General features: G+C 40.7%; 1 protein-coding gene across 1 annotated transcript in view; it reads right to left on the bottom strand.

Moving 5' to 3' along the window:
• The window catches only part of lekr1 (leucine, glutamate and lysine rich 1), a 70,145-nt gene that overhangs the window by 45,817 nt on the left and 7,799 nt on the right, over positions 1-16,529 (bottom strand). Inside the window, exon 2 of the mRNA XM_054604717.1 lies at positions 5,497-6,026. Within this exon, the coding sequence (XP_054460692.1) occupies positions 5,497-6,026 (530 nt within the window). The remainder of the gene's footprint in view (positions 1-5,496; positions 6,027-16,529) is intronic.

The following is a 16,529-nucleotide window of genomic DNA, read 5'->3' as shown; positions in this document are numbered from 1 at the left end:
CCAGACATGTCTCTCAATGCCATAAGCATGTGCACAGGTAACACGATATGTTTCAACCTGTCTTCAGTTAGAAGAACTCTCTATCCTGTTTATCAGTGTCTTCTACTGAGGGGGATTACATTACCCTACACCTAATCCAAACAGAGAGACAGAAAAGGAAAGCGTTCCAATTAGGTGTATTTGAGAAGGCTCAAAATATGATGACAACCTGGGATTAACCCATTTAAAATCTAGTATAGAATCCACTCATCAAAGTCTGAATAAATTGATCTAGATTTAGCTTTTTAAAGTTTACGAGAAACTACACTCTGTAATCATGTTTTGTTGGCTGAGAAAGCAAAAAACAGTTTTGAGTGGCAGCCTAATTAATGTTCGCAGCCTGAAGAAACAACGCAAAAATGAGCTGAACAGCATATGATACGAAATGTTGATCAAATGCATCTGACACCTTCACATAACAGGTGTATCATAGTGCGGCAAGAGCAGCACATCACCAGTGTATAGCAGCAGCTACAGTCCTGTATTGTTTCAAATAAAAGCATATTTGTTCATTAAACGGGCCGTGAGGTTGACAACAGAATCAGGTGTTCTGTGTAGACAGGGTGTGCTTTTCTCAGTAATCTGGGAGTAGTCATAGACTCTGACCTAAAGAGACCTCGTGTCTACAGCTGACCTAGAAACAACTAATACATGCCCCCACCACCAGTCAGTTAGATTACAGTTGTCGTCTAGATCCTGGTTTAATCCGCCCACCCAAAAAATCCTGCAATTGTTCAAAAGCTGCTGCCAGAATTCAGACAAAGATAAAGCGAGTAGAAGACATGATATATTACTGACCTGTTTGTAAAATATCAAACAGATCTTAGATCCTCTTCAAAAGATTTGTTTGCTGTACCAAGAGTGTGAGAACAAAGATTGGTGAAGCTTCATTCAGTTACTACAGGCTGCAAGGCTCCACGGTGTGGCCAAGAATTACTCTTACTGTCTGCCTACTTCTAATGTTGTGTTTATCACTTTAATTTCCTTATTTCCAATTTTTAATTCAGTATATGCTTCAAATTCTGACAATTGCAAGTGTTCCTATTTATGACTGTGCATAATTCCCACCCTGAATAAATAGTAATGTCAATAGTAGTAGTTAGTAGTTGCATCGCATTACTATCTTAGTGTTCTTATTTTGACTGATGGACAATCTTGCCTATTTACCTTTGACATACTTTGACATCAGGTTGAATGCCATGTCAAAGTCAAAATCACCACTGGGATGTTGACGTAAAATGGCATTTACAAAAACTGGCGAACTCTTAATATGACGTGAATATGTCTATTTCTCTCACCCCTCTCTCTTTCCCCTTCACCTTTCTTTATCTCCAGCTGATCAACATATCTCTAGCTCATCTGTGCTTGAACTTGTCTAGCAGGTGACATTTTAAAATCAGGTTTAATTGCCCTCTGCACATTACTACCCTTCTCACCTTGGCTTCTTCTGTCATACACCTGTCACCCACACGCAAACGCTCCGTCAAACCCTCATGTCACGAAACACACGCTGTTTGACAGGTGACATTTAAATCAGGTTTGGTTTGTATGGAGAGTGTGTTGTTATCGAGCTACCAGTCAGGCTCTCCCACTGCAACCACCCACACACACCAGAACCACTCCTCTCGTCCTGTCAGACTAACATAGGATCACACAGCTAACTCAGAGGAAAGCAGGACAACTATGTGTGGGGGTTTTGGTTGAAGTTGTATGTGTGGGTGTAGGTCATTATCAGGATCTCTAAAGAACTGGTACAAAGTCCAAAAACAGTATTAGGAAAAAAAATGTATCCTGCTGGCCAGAAACCTTTACGTCCCTAATTGTAAAAACTCTATTGTCGTTTTATGGTAAATTACATAATCACCCAAACTCTATTAAGTCTCTCAGAAAAGGGGGGGGCTGTCAATCATAAAGGCATCTCACATAACAACAGTCACACTCCTGCTGTGTAGCCAGCCATTCAGAACATCCTCATTAACTCCCACTCGCATGCTATCTTTTTCCTTTTCCTCTCTCCCTCTTTTAATCTGTTCGTTGCCACCTGTGTGGGTGAAGGGGAACATTTGCAACAAAGTTATGGCAAATTGCTTGTGTGAGTTTTTTAGGGCTCGACAGAGAGAGAAAAAGAGAAGAGCAAAAGAGTGTAAAGAGCAGGTTGGTCTCTAATCATAATTAGATAGATAAATTCAAATGAAAAAAGAAAATACTGCGTATTTGAAAGCAAATGAAAATTAACATATATACATAGAAATAAGGAAAATGATAAGAGAGATGGCAGATAGATAAAGCAAGACACAAAACATTAAGGAAAGGCAAAGAAATAATGCAAAACATGTCAGAAGAAGAAGTGCAAAATAAAGAAGTATAGAATGAAAAAAAAAAAGACACAACAAACTAAATAAACAGAAAGAACGAAAGAGTAGGAGAGGGAGTCCACTGCTGTTAGACCTGCTGGCCTCTCACACATCGCTGGGTCGTGCGTCGTTATCCGACTGAACTTTGACCTCCTGACCCACGCTTGCCCCCAAGGCTCCAGAGCACCGCTGTGTGCTGAGGGTGTGTGCGTGTGTTTTTGGCTCAATAAAGAGGCAGTGTATGTGAGAGATAATCAGCTTACATTAGAGCAGATAGTGGATTGGCTCACTAGTCTGCCATACACATAACAACATACGGACAACCTGAAACCCCCAGCCAACCATATGAGCACACCGGCTGTGGCCTGCACATACATCACACGCAAACACAAACGCTGCAAAAGCATCCACTATGAACCAATCCTTAATGGATGTTTGAGCCCATTTCTGTACTGCCCAAACTGCCCAACATTCATAGAAATACCAATATATTTTCAAGTCATGGCTTCTACCAGTTTTAGTATTCACCATTCTCACCATTGGCTGTTTGCATACTATTAACCTCCCCTGTCTTCTCTGGTCCTACTGTCGTTTCTCATTTACCTGCGCTGTTTCCAAAATCACTTCCTCATCCACTCATTCACTACTTCCTATATAATAAACAATCAGTATACGTTGTAGTGAGTAAATTAAGATTTCAGATGATTATAAATCATTTTTGTCATGAAATGCATTGTGGGATTGTTAGTAGTGTACACACTGGCTTTTTTGTCCAAAATAACAACCTATTTATGACATAGTGCACTATGTTCACTGTCTACCATTTTATTGGCGCATCTGAATTCTAAGGTGCGAATTCCCAACAGGATGTCACAGCTTTTGCAGCCGCTAAACCTGCAAAAATTAGACAGGGGGGCTTTTAAGTATGAGTCATGGCATTCCAGCATTTCATACAGATTTCCCAGGAATGTAACACAAGGAGAATTTTTACCACCTGCATGCATGTGTGTGTGTGTGTACACCATTACGTCACTAAGTGTGGGTAGCTATACAAACGTCTTTGATGATGATATGTACAGCAAATGATTTCAACTGGTTTTGAGCTTACTAAGTGGAAAAAGTAAAAAACAACAGAACCAAAACCAAGTGGGATGTATTGTTTTTGTACCTTTTGCTATACAAAGAAGCTCTGACGTTAACAAGTGTACTGAGATGAATAGATATCTAGGATATTACACTTATTCATAACACTAGATATATAAATCCCTTGAATAGCTGGGCACAAACCACCAGCGAACATGACTGAACTTGTAGCATTCAGCTGAAATAGAGTACATGTGTAGGTGGGGAGAGAAATAGCTGATGGCATAGTTCTGAGGGAAAAATGTTAGAGCTGCACCAGCACCGGTTGTATTCAGGTTTAGTAACACCAGAATACAAGGTGTCTCCTACCCATCAGAGGGGACACACTCCATGTAGGGTTCAGACATCTAAGACCTATATAAGATAACCCAAGACCTTGGGTTACATAACTTATTGATTAGGATGCCAAATGTGTTAACAGTTGCTGTGAGCCTACATGATGTACTTTTGATCTGATATGGAGCCTCAAGTCATAAGGCATTAGATAGACTGCTTTCAGTTGCTCACCCAATTTCATTTCCATTCACGGAAAGTGTTAGCACATACTTCACATGCCTTTGTACTTTCCTCCCAAAAATTGGGCTCGTAGATGAGAACCTACTACACAGTATAAATGATGAATTTCTAACTTATCTCCTCTTATTATCCTGTAATCATTTCATATTGGACCATATTGTATTGATCAAGTATGTTCGTTGGAAAATTGACTAAATTGATTAAAAAGAGATTAGGGTTGAAATAATATAATTTTGAAATATGTGCAAAACTTTGACTGCAACCATGTTCTATAATGTTTTTTGTGTCACTGTTGGCTGTGCATGAGTCCTTATATAAGTTAACAGGTGTACATGACTGGACTTAACAAACTCGGCTGTCATGGTTACACTATATGATAATCTGCAGAGACCAAAAGATTGTACTTTAAAAAAAAAAAAAAAAGGCGTATCACCACCGACACCTGCAGTTACCTATTGGGCCTCGGGTGAACATACTACACCAACCAGAATTGCATTGCAGATTATGCCTTTGAAGACCACTCCCAGGCTGTTACTATAATGAGTGCTTACTACTTTTAAAAAGGGCTGACAATAGAGGTACGTTTACAAAAGGCAAGCAGCTAACTCATTTTGCAAAACTACCGGTTTAGCAGAAACAAGTTAGCATTAATAAGCATTGCAGTGCTTTTTAACAAAGGCTTTGGTTCACCATGGAGTACAGTGACGTTGTATGAGTGAATAACAAACAGCACAATAAAGCCAATTTTTTAATTTGGCATGGAAACTGTTGCAAACAAGCTAAAATAAATTTGCATCCACCTACAATATATACTTTCTTGCTTCATTGTGAACCTCTGCCCACTCATGTATCATTTCTGGACACTGATTCATAGCGAAAATGCAAGAATGTGGTCTAGTTTTGTTGCAGTTTTATTAAATATGAGCAATAAAGACATTTTCAATTCACTGATAATATGAGGAGGATGTTTTTCGTCAAACATTGTGTTCACCAACACACTATTTCCTCTCATAATCAGCCAGATCCTGATTACAACAGTCTGCAAGAGTATGTTTGTTGTTGAGCAAAACAATTCCAGTAAACATACCTAATACATATTGTCAGTCTTGTTTCACAGAAATCGAGTTGAATCACTTGGGATTTAATCAGTCCAAGTTTCCTCAAGTAACTCGCTTCCTTAGACGTCATATATCTATTTCTCCTTTCCTAGGTGTTGGATGATGGAGGCGTTTAAGGTGACAGTGGAATATATAATTAAACAGCAAGGTCTGTGTCAGAGATTCACATATGCACACCAGCTAGTGGGATATAGCTCTGATTTGTCTGATAGTGTGTTTTTGTGTTAGCGGCGTGACTCACAGGATAATTGCCATCATGAAGCCTGGAATTAGAGATCATTTCACACCAGGGACAGGAAGCACAGACAAACACATACAAACTTCACCTCTCTTCCAGCTGTTGGAGATCTTTTCCAAGTGTGTCGAAATCTTTATTGGCCTTTTGAAGTGCGTCACTCAGAACTTTCTCTCTCTCCTCAGTCCTCCTCTCCAGCTCCTCTCGCTGCTCCCTCAGTGTCTCCGCCTGTAGCTCTCCCAGCTCTCTTCTAAGCTGTCTCTCTTTTTCTTCACTGATCTTCAAAAACTCGTCTTTTATCTTTTGCCTCTCCATCTCGTCATTTTGTTCAAACTCCTCTCTCAGAGCTCTCTCTGCGTCTTTCTGCCTGTCTTCTAGCTTTTCTCTTGTTCTTTTCTCTTTCTCCTCAGTCTGTCGCTGCACCTCCAGTTGAAAAGCCTTCTCCCACTCCAGCCTGCCCAGCTCCAGGGCCTCTCGCTGGGCCTTCTCTCTCTGGGTGGTCTCGCTCAGTCCCTGGAGCTCTTCCTGCAGCTGAGCCAGTTGGGTGTTGAGCTGATGGAACTCGTGGAAAATGAGGTAGCTCACACCGCAGTAAAGACACACCGTCTCACTGCGCTCCATCTGAGGGTAAAAGACACACAATTTGTTGGGAATGATAATAAAAATAATTTAAAAGTAACTACAGAAGTACAACTTTAAAAATATAAAAAATACTAATATAAGCAGGACTGTGTGGGCATGGTTTGGTAAGTGTGATTAAGCATAAGCAAACCTCCAGACTGTCATCAGATTCTGACACTAATGTTGCAAAATTCTGATTTGTTAGTGGAACTGCTCGAAATCCCCTTTTTCCAATTCAAATCCTGCCCACTTTCAACCCCCTCTTCATTTCTCATAGTTAAAAGATGATTGGCAAAAAATAATGTTTCAGAAATTTTAAAACAAATTGCTGGCCGAAATAAGGTAGAAAACATCATTTTTTTAAAAAAAGTCAAAGCCCATTAGCTAGCTTATTAATGAGTTTGATATATGCAAGTAATATCTCTCCAAGTGTATGATTGGTTTCTATTAAAGTCTTCAAACCTTTACCACAGCCTGTTGGGTGGCACACTATAAACCTGTTTCATAGCATCATAGCAGGTTAAGCACAGGTAAAACAAATTTCCCTAACAAGCCACAACAGTGAGCCAGTGCTCACACTACCAGGACCCTGGAAAGGGCTCACCTCAATGGAATGCAGTTGTTTTTAAACGTTATAGATTTTAACTGTGCTTGAGAAGCCCAAATGTTTTAGAATACTTAGTTGAGAAGCTATTATTTAAATAAATGAAATGAAAACCACCTATAGTGTAAAATAAGTTGATGAATGACAAAGACACAGTGATTGTGGACATGTTTGGAACAAGGCATTAACTGCATGCATAAAGTGCAATGAGGGTAGTCTTGATTTATAAAAAAAAGAAATCATCATAAATACATGTACTGTAAATCTTGTGCCTAGTCTGATTGGATATCCCTATCCTCCATAATCCCCAAAAGAGATCTCAGGCAAGAATTGTTGCATATTCACATATGATACACAATTATGAGCCTTTATCTAGCATAATATAATATGTCTATATAATGAGGATAAGTCTAGAAATGGCATACACTTTTGTATGGTTTATTGTATGGGGCCTTTACAACTGTAGTATCAAGGCTGTCTATAAAAACATTTAGAGCGACAACTACAGGCCCCATTATCCATCACAATCTGTTTCAAACACTGGTGTCAAAAAACATATTTTCATCTATCGGCAGTTCAAAGCAGAGGAACACAGATACTCTAATCCTCCTTCAGATATTGTTTTTACTGCTGTCTGTTAGAAAAAAAAAACATCTCCCGAAATTATCTTTCATTCTCTGTGCGTGTCAGTGTATTCTCTCCAAGCTGTTGTCACTTCTTTCAGGCTTATGAGGGATAAGATCACATCCCCCAGCTTTCATCTCCATGATGATATGTGGCAGAGAGGCAGCTGATATTTGGGATGACATGCTGACAGCTCCCTTGTCAGAAAGCTCCAAATAGATTGCTACATGATGTAAACAAGGTGAAAGAAAAAGAAACAAAGCTGACACTGATGGGAAAGACAACAGGGAAGAAGAACAGATCATTTAATTATTGCTGTTAAGGAACAGAGGCCATATGATTGCCTTTGGCCATTTGGCCATCCACTTAGTGGGAGTGTGTTCAAAACATCTCTAAAGTTTCACGTTCAGCCCTGACTTGCCATTTTCTAATGATCATATCTCTTAAACAGACATTCATCTGAACATTCATGCTTTCAAAATGAACTAACTAATCTGTTTTGATGACCCCAAGACCTTTCCACTTTGGCACAAGGTGAGGTGTTTTTTCTGAAGTGTTTGATTGCACGCTTCCTGTTTGAATCATCCTTCAAAAGAGGATAATAGAGGAAAGCAGAAAGAATAAAAAACTGTTAAAATTCGAAGGGTAAAAGCAGAGTCAAACCTATGGTGTTTACTGTATCGGGAATATTCAAATAGTGTAGGCTCCTGCATATTTCCATTAGCTTTCTGTTCACATTTTTATATAGAGCTGAAAATAAAATGCAAATTAGGTCAACTTCCATCAATATAGCAACAGCTACAAGCTGAAATCTATAAATGGCTTTCAAACAGTGCTTGGAAGTTCCTTTGTCTTGTCTTTTGTGGTGATCTACAACTAAACCTAAACTACAACCAATGCTAAGAGCCGAAACACGAAAAGACAGCCAGGTCGAAGATAAGAGATCAAAAGAATGGCAGCCACTGCTTTTTCCTAAAAGACCCTGAAATGGGTTTCATTGAAAAATTCTTGCCATCACTCCCTCTCTCTCTCTCCCTCTGCTGCTCTTGTGTCCCCATTCTATACGGTAAGAGAGGAATCAAAAAGAATGACAGCATGGTAGTTAAGAAAGACAGATAAAATATACGTCAACACTCGAAAGTGCTTTTGACGTGACGGATGACTGACAGGTGACGCCTTTAAGAAGATATAGCTCTCCTCTCTCAGTTGCTCCATCTGCCACATCTTTCTTTCTCTTTTCCAATCTATCACAGCGCCTTCTTGCTCCGTGTTAGCATCTTGTTTATCAATGTCAGGTCAAGCTGCAGATTATGTCTGCTTCGTGTCTTCAGGACAGCGGGAGTCCGTCTTCTCGCTGCCTTGTCAGACAGAAAGACAGCAAGAATAAGACTTCACAAGAAGAGCACTGCTCTTCTAAACGCTGAGGTACTCAGATGCAATGCACGCAAACAATAACAAGAGTAACGTTCTGCAGCAAACCTAGCAGATATAGTTTACAATGTTCACCATCTTGTTTTACCATGAACACAATTAGCACAGTGCCAATCACAAACGGAGCCGTTAACCTTGTTAGCGCGAGCCACCTTAGCTGCTATGTTAGCACCCCGTGAGCTGATGACACAAAAACTAACCATTATATCTCTTTCACTACATTTATGATCAAATCAACACATGTTCTAATACACAGACTGTTGGTGGTTATGAAAAATGTTAATCTCCTCTCTCGAACATTTGACAAGCCTCCGGCTCAGACACCGCTTCGCTCAGAGCGGCTGTCAATCACAGCTGTCAATCATGACACCTCACCCCCTTTTTATAGCATCAAATAACTGATTCAAACCAAACTGATGAATGTTCAAGTGTACATTTCACCTATACATTTTAGGAAAAATTAACACTTGAACATTTATCAGCATGATAAGAACAACCTTAAATGACAGAAACTGGTCTTTGGGACCAAATTGTTTAAAGGGTACTTTGAATTTTGAGTTTGGCCCATGTCCCATCCACATACATGGAGGGAACAGGATTAAAGACCTATACTGCAGCCAAACACCTGGGGTTGATTGAGATGTTTTGGGTTCACTTTTGGCGAGCTGTCATGTCCTTGATCTTCATATTCTCGATCAACGTGCTAGTACAAGGATCTATAGATATTTATATAAAACAGTGTTTGAAACTCTTATCAGAGGCCCGAAAAGAGCACATCTGTAATGCCATTAGAAATGGAAAATGCAAACCAAAACATTTCTTCCAGAAAAGTCCAGAAACTCAATGTAGAAATAGTAAAAGAAAAAAAAACAGTACTGGACAAGAAAATGATGTTAAAAGTGCAGAAACCGCAACCCTTTACCTATATCCATATTTGACACACCTAAGTTTACGTACATAAGTGGTCTTTTGTGTTCTTCTCTTCTTTTTCAGTTCAACACCCTAAAAACAGGAGTAAGGAACAGTATGAGACTTCTGATTGCCTTTTGTACAGTTTTATGCTCATGTCTCTCCTGTGTATTTTAGATGCTTGTACAAAAAAGCAAAGACGTGCTCCTTATGATGTCCCTGAGTGTGTTGGATCCCCCTGTGCCAGACATTTGCTCTGACGACGTTCTAGAGATGGACAAAAGGAAAAATGGGACTTAGAGGTCAGAGAGGAAGTGTATTAGTGTGGGTGTGGAAAAAGCTCCACAGCACAACAATGTATTACATTGTGTTGCCACAGAATGCACTCTGGAGAATATGGGCTATTATCTGTTTGCAGTGTGAGTATGTACATGTGTGAGTGTGAGTGAGTGAGAGACACAGACAGAGAGAGCCAGAGAGAGCATAAGTGCGTGCAAGTGTGAGCAATATTTGGGACTGAGGCTCAGGGGGTTTTAGTGTTTACTGTGCAGATGTCCTCATGGTTCCTGCAGGCCTAGATACAGCTAAAATTACTAAGTGTGTGTGTGTGTGTGTGCTTGTGAGTGGGGGTTGAGTTTTATCCCAAAATGCTTATGCATGTAAATTTTCAGTGCGCACATTCTTTTATGTGACTGACGTAGTCATGAAGACAGAAAACAAGGGGGCTACAGACAATGTTAAAGTGACCTGAGGGCTGAATCGTGCATTAACTATGGCTTAACACACACATACACGCACACTCAAACACACACAAAGAGGCAAGCTTTCTCTCTGTTATACAATCCAGCTCAAAAGCAGTCAAAAGCACATTTTGCTCGCACAGAGCAGATGAAAGGCACGGACAAACACACACACACACAAACACACAAAGACGCACCGACCGACAAACGGATACACACATTAAATCCCACGTTGATACAAGTGCCAACATGTACGTGAGCACAAACAAAAAAGACAGACCTATACAAAGGCAAACTTACTCACATAAGCATCTTGAGACAGACAGGAGACTCACACAATCGCTCGCTCTCAACACACACTGACACACACACACACACACACACACACATGCCCTGAGGGCAGAATGTCTGTGCCACCAGTGGATGTGTGCTCCCGTGACTGAGTTCGGCCCCTCGGGGAGACCCCTTGCCCTGGGCACTGACACGTTCACTTAGCACTCAAACCACAAAACTCACCCCTCCACCTCCACAAGCTCACAAGCTCACACACACACACACACACACACACACACACACACACACACACACACACACACACACACACACACACACACACACACACACACACACACACACACACACACACACACACACACACAGGACTACTACTCCACACATGCTTGCTAAAAAATACCTGCGAGGGAGAGAGAGACAAGGATGGTTTGAATGAAAGAAGGAGGTGTTAGAAAAAAAGAGAGAAAGACTGAGGGAGAGGAGGAAAAAATGTCTTGTTGTCCTTTAAATGTTTCATGCCAGCAGCCAATAGATGCTTCTCTCTCTCCTACACACAAAAACCTCTTTGTCCTCTAGTGCACACAACACTTCTATGGCTCCCCTTGTGTCTCTCTTATCTCTCTTTCATTCTGTCCCTTGATTGACTCCATTAGCATGCTGGACTGTTGCCATAAGCGGTTTAAATTTAATTTCAAGACACACACAGCTCCTACTCGCACTACATTCATCTGGTAATATTTATTCTATTATGTTATATATCATTAAACTGTATTATAAAGTCAACATGCTTTATGTAACTATGCAAAACATGCATAATGTCTCAGGGTACATCAGTGACGCGGTAGTCTCAATCTTCAGTCAATAACCACAGTGCGTCAACACTGAATCATCCACCTCTTACTGTAACTGAACCTCAAGCCTGTGTCTCCACCTAACAGGTAACCAAGACTGCTCTGTGTGTGAGTGTGTTGTGTTTTATTTCGTGACTTGGACCCCCCTCAACAGCCCATGTTATCACCACACTGCCTCCATGCTCCATCAATTAAACATGGGGCTATTACCTCTTGCCTGATGTGAAACATTTAGGAGGGGTGGGGGTGGTGTAAGGGGGTGGGGTGCAGGTGGGAGGCGACCGGGTGGGGGGCATTCTGTGGGTGGCTGGTGTCTTGCCAGGACGAGAAACATAATTAATTTAGGCGATGCCTTTTTAACTCCCTGACTGTCTGCGTGTGTGTCTGTGTGAAAACGTCTACGCTCATTGTCTCATGCGCTGAGGGTGGAGACAAGGACGGCATGCAGACAAGACACATAAAAATATATATATTTCTTAAATTTGATACGTTCGTGTCAATATATTAAGTGCAGACATTCTGAGAGAAGCTAGAATAACTATATTATGAGAAATTTCTTTCTTGACAACAAAATCCGGCACCAAAGGCACAAAAAAAGGCTGGGGTTGTGTGTTTTTTTTTTCTTCAAGCAGATTAATTCTTCTCACTTTTCTGCATCAAGCAGCTCCTCCTCCCCTTTTCCTTTGTGTAACAACTTACCCGTTTACAAAGCCTACTTTTCCGGTGTTTCTTTGTGGATTTAAAAATTACCTCATATCACATGTCTTTGGCTTTTGTTCTGCAAGTTATTGGTACTTAAAGACCAACAGATCAGTCAATGTATCAGCCTAGCCAAAATATGACAACAAAATCATGTTTGTCTCTTTATTGCATTTAAAAGCTAGGTAAACTTTTAATAAAGGAGGGACATAATGCAGGCTATACAAAGCAGGCAGAGTTATGTAGACAGCAGGCCCCAACAGATCTCCACAAACAGACTAAACAATTTATTTTCTCTCATGCTCAGTATCTGAAAAACCCCTTGAGTAATTTTGGAAAGCAGGAAGGCTAGAAAAACTACAGCCCACGCTCACAAACACAGCCACATCATTTTCTTTAGAAGCACAATCCAGTGTGCATTCTGAAATCTGTTGAGAGATGTTATTGATGGGTAAAAGGCACTTAGGCGGGGGGGGTTTTGGGTGCTTGGAGGATTAGAGGCGTTAGGATTAGGTTTAATCAAGTGATATGATGATGGGAGGCAGATTTAGAGAGGAGAAAAAACAAAGGCAGGAGTGCTGCCTCGCATCATACCTGGATCCTTCTAAACTCGTTCTCTTTCAAATTCTTTTCTCTCTCCCACTTTCAATCTAACAAATGCTTTCTCCCTTCCATCTGCTTAGCTGGCACTTCATCCCGCTTCTCTCTCTGTCTGTGAAATCACGGACACGATAGATCACGCAAGCATTTAAGATGGGATTAAGTTGTTGAGGGACTTATCCTTGTTTTTTTCCCCCTAATTTTCCTAAATTATTTTCTTTTTCGGACTGTGACAGTGCGTGAGAGCTTGTGGAGTGTGTGTGTGTGTCCCACTGAAAACATTGTCCAGCTGTGCCCTTGTCTTTGCGTGTCAAAACGAGAATGTTTTTGTGAGCTTTTGTCACTCTGTGTGGCTGTATTTTTTATTTTTTGGGTCTTTTTTATATGTTTCCAGTGTGTGCGTGTAAATATGCCTTCGCACATTCTGGTGTATGTTTGTGTGTGTGTGTGTGCTAGTGTTAGTGTGTGTGATGGAGACGGCGTTTCGTGACTGTGGCTTTGTTGATGTTAGCGACGATAAAGACCCCCTGTGGTGCTCAGTGTAGCGAGAGCCAACACTGAGATTCCACTCATCTGGACCCCATGGCGCACTACACATCACATGACAAGTGTGTGTTCATGAGCCAGTGCTTGTGTGTATGGTGTGTGTGTGAATATTGTGTATTTGCATAAGTCCCTTGACCACGGCACGGTGTGCGTGTCTTTGAGAATGAATAAGTTTCTATGCCAGTTTATCCGGGTGTGCATGTGTGTTTATCTGGGTGTGTGTGGAGGAGGAAATAGGGAGGGGTAGTTGCGGTCACAAGGGATAGAGGGAAGTGCAAGAGGGGGGGGGGGGGGCAGAGGCGTGCGAGTAGCAGAGAGGAGAGGAGGGGGCAGACAGATCAGGGGCCTACTGTACGGAGTGGAGGATTCAAAGTGTGTGAGATGGCCAGATTCTGGGTTGTGTGTGTCCGTATGAAAGAGTAGCAAAGAGGAATTCACAGTTATTCACTCACCCACGTACGACAAATGTGTGCATGCAGACATCAGAGGTTAAAATGATCAGCCGCTTTCGCAAAACAATTCAGGACAAAGTCAGCAAAGCAGACATAATGCCAGAAGGAGGGGTTTGAACCATGTGTCGGAGGTGGGGGTTGAGCCATTGGGGCAGTAATGAAAATTTGGGAGTATAATCCAGGGTTGCATGTTTGCCGGCTGACTGGCTGTCTTCCCGTTACATTATCCTCTCTTTCCCGTCTGCCAGGCCACCTACCTCACTTGCCCCTTTGCGTGGAAGCGGGCAAAGGGCAGTGGTAAGGAAAGAATCACCTATGGCTGCCTCGACCGGCACTTGGCCACGCATCACATCACGTTCAAACACAGGGCTGAAAATACGTTTATAGATATTGCAATACTTCCTGTAGCCCCTACGACTATATATAGTAACAGACATTTTATTGCAAAGAAAATCTTCAAGAACGCCGCTCCATCAGTCTATTTAAATCACCATATTTACTGTTGTGATGCTTTTGGTGCCTTGAAATGTGCATGAGACTTGATTTTTTTTTTTTTCTGCAGACAAAAACAAAACTAAATATTTACACCCTAATTGCTATTCATTTATGTTGCATAGCTGAACTGAACCAACTGACAAAACTGACAGCTTGTTTATATATGACCTATTTAGATCAAAGAGTAAAAAAAAGGGGATATTGAATATTGGTCAACATATCGGACCTTAAATTTGCTTAAATTACAAAACGTTATGCCAGTAACTTTAGACTAAATGATCCACTCGTTCTAAACTGCATGATTACTACATACTCTCCATGTATACAGTTACTCCTTCTGCATGTTATGGCCCCTTAACTGGGCATATAATGTTACCATCAACAGCTGAATGATAATATAAGAGGTTGTTTGACTTTGCCAGAAATTTGAACTGTCCTGAGCCTAGCATTAACATTTTGTGCCGTTTTAGCCTACATTGTTTACCTCACGGACTCCAATGCACTATATGCTATACCAACAAAACGAGAGAGGCACTGTATTACAATTTAATGACTCTCTCGCCTCTTAGTGCCCGGGATTGACACACAGACTGAGTGCAGACATACATGTAAGAGGTGAAGCCAGGACAGCAGGGCGGCCAGTGAAAAAAAAAAGAAAAAATAAGCCAGAGAGAGAAGGGGGAGTGTAGTCTGTTACATTAATCAGAGTTAGCAGACAACACATGTGCTTCCCTTAGCCCCACTAGAACACGCATCACAACACACGGCTCGTCACGACATGGCACGGCACAGTAACCCAGGAGAGGCCAGAGGAGGTAACACTGGCTGAAATGTGTGTGCGTGTACGTGTCTGTCTGCCTGTCTTGTTGTTTTTTTCCCCGCTGCTGCCCACTTTGTCAGTGAATACCATACCTTCTTAGCATTTATCCTACTTTTGTGCTCTTCATTTGCAGCTCAAACCAGGTGGAATGACATTCTGTCTGACTAGATGACAGTCGGTGGAGCGAAGCTAATTGCAACCTCATTTAACCCTCTTAAGCAAGAGAAAACAAGTGCCGTCGCCTGCGGTGTTTAACTCTGTGCTGAAGTTCATCAGGCAGAGAAGCTTCAGACGCTGATGAATGAGTAACAAACACAGAAGATCTAATTCGGTTTGACTGTACAAATAACTCAAGCTTTATGTCAGATAAGGTCACCTTTTGAGCGAGGCAGTTATTTTGATTTAACGTTTACAAGAAAAAAATCCTGTCCTCTTGCACTGTTGGGTAAATTATCATTTTTTAAGTGGTTTATTACCTCTCCATTGTACCCACTTTAACTCAAACTCTAACTCAGATACTTCGGTTTCCTTGAATAACTTTTAAAAGCGACCGCAAAACATGCAGAGACTAGTTGTATTGAGTGGTGAAATCTGTAACCATGATAGCAAGAAATTATTGTAGTAAATTTACCAGTTTTCAAAAAAGTGATATTTGCAACCTTGATGAAAACACAATACATCTTTGTGAATGTCACAGATAATGGACCATTCTTCCCCTTTTCACAATACATTTTTCTCTGTGTGACTCTTTCAGAATCAGTACAAAATACTGAGTTTTTTATTACCTTTATTTAATCCTGTAGATGCTTTTTTGCTATCAAACATTACATCTAGCTATCTTGACATGACATTATCATGATGAGGGCCGTTTCACCACAATATGGATGCCGGGTATGCAACAAACATTGACAAGAATTTTATGTTAAGGGATTGACTGTCTGAACACATGATTAATGTGTTGTCTTTTTCAAAAAACAAAACTGCCACAGTGACCCTGCAATGACCTTTGGATTATCTTGCAATATTGTCCCTTTGTATTTCGAAGGCTCCAGACAACACCCCGTGACATTATTGCACGATAGTCATTACTGCAGATCAGCATTCACCTGATGACCTCACTCCCTCTCTCTTAATCTCTCTCTCTTCTCCAAGATTTAAGAAAATAGCCTAAAAAGTAGGGCTGGGCAATAATTTAATATGATAATGGAACTTTATTGCGATTAAATCGTATATCGAGATATCGTGATAGACAATTATGTCGTCTTAAATTATATTAACAAGTATATACTAATTTTAAATTTATCAAAAAATCAGATTATTTTGGACTAAAGTTCTTGATAAAATGAAAAGATATTCAGTAATTTATTTCAATTATTTAGAGTACACTTGAATCCAAAGTTGTTATTTCATATAGACTAGATTGCATTATTGGAATTAC

This window comes from Anoplopoma fimbria, chromosome 1, assembly GCF_027596085.1.
Source record: "Anoplopoma fimbria isolate UVic2021 breed Golden Eagle Sablefish chromosome 1, Afim_UVic_2022, whole genome shotgun sequence".
Lineage (NCBI taxonomy): Eukaryota > Metazoa > Chordata > Actinopteri > Perciformes > Anoplopomatidae > Anoplopoma > Anoplopoma fimbria.
This window is presented reverse-complemented; position numbering and strand designations above follow the sequence as displayed.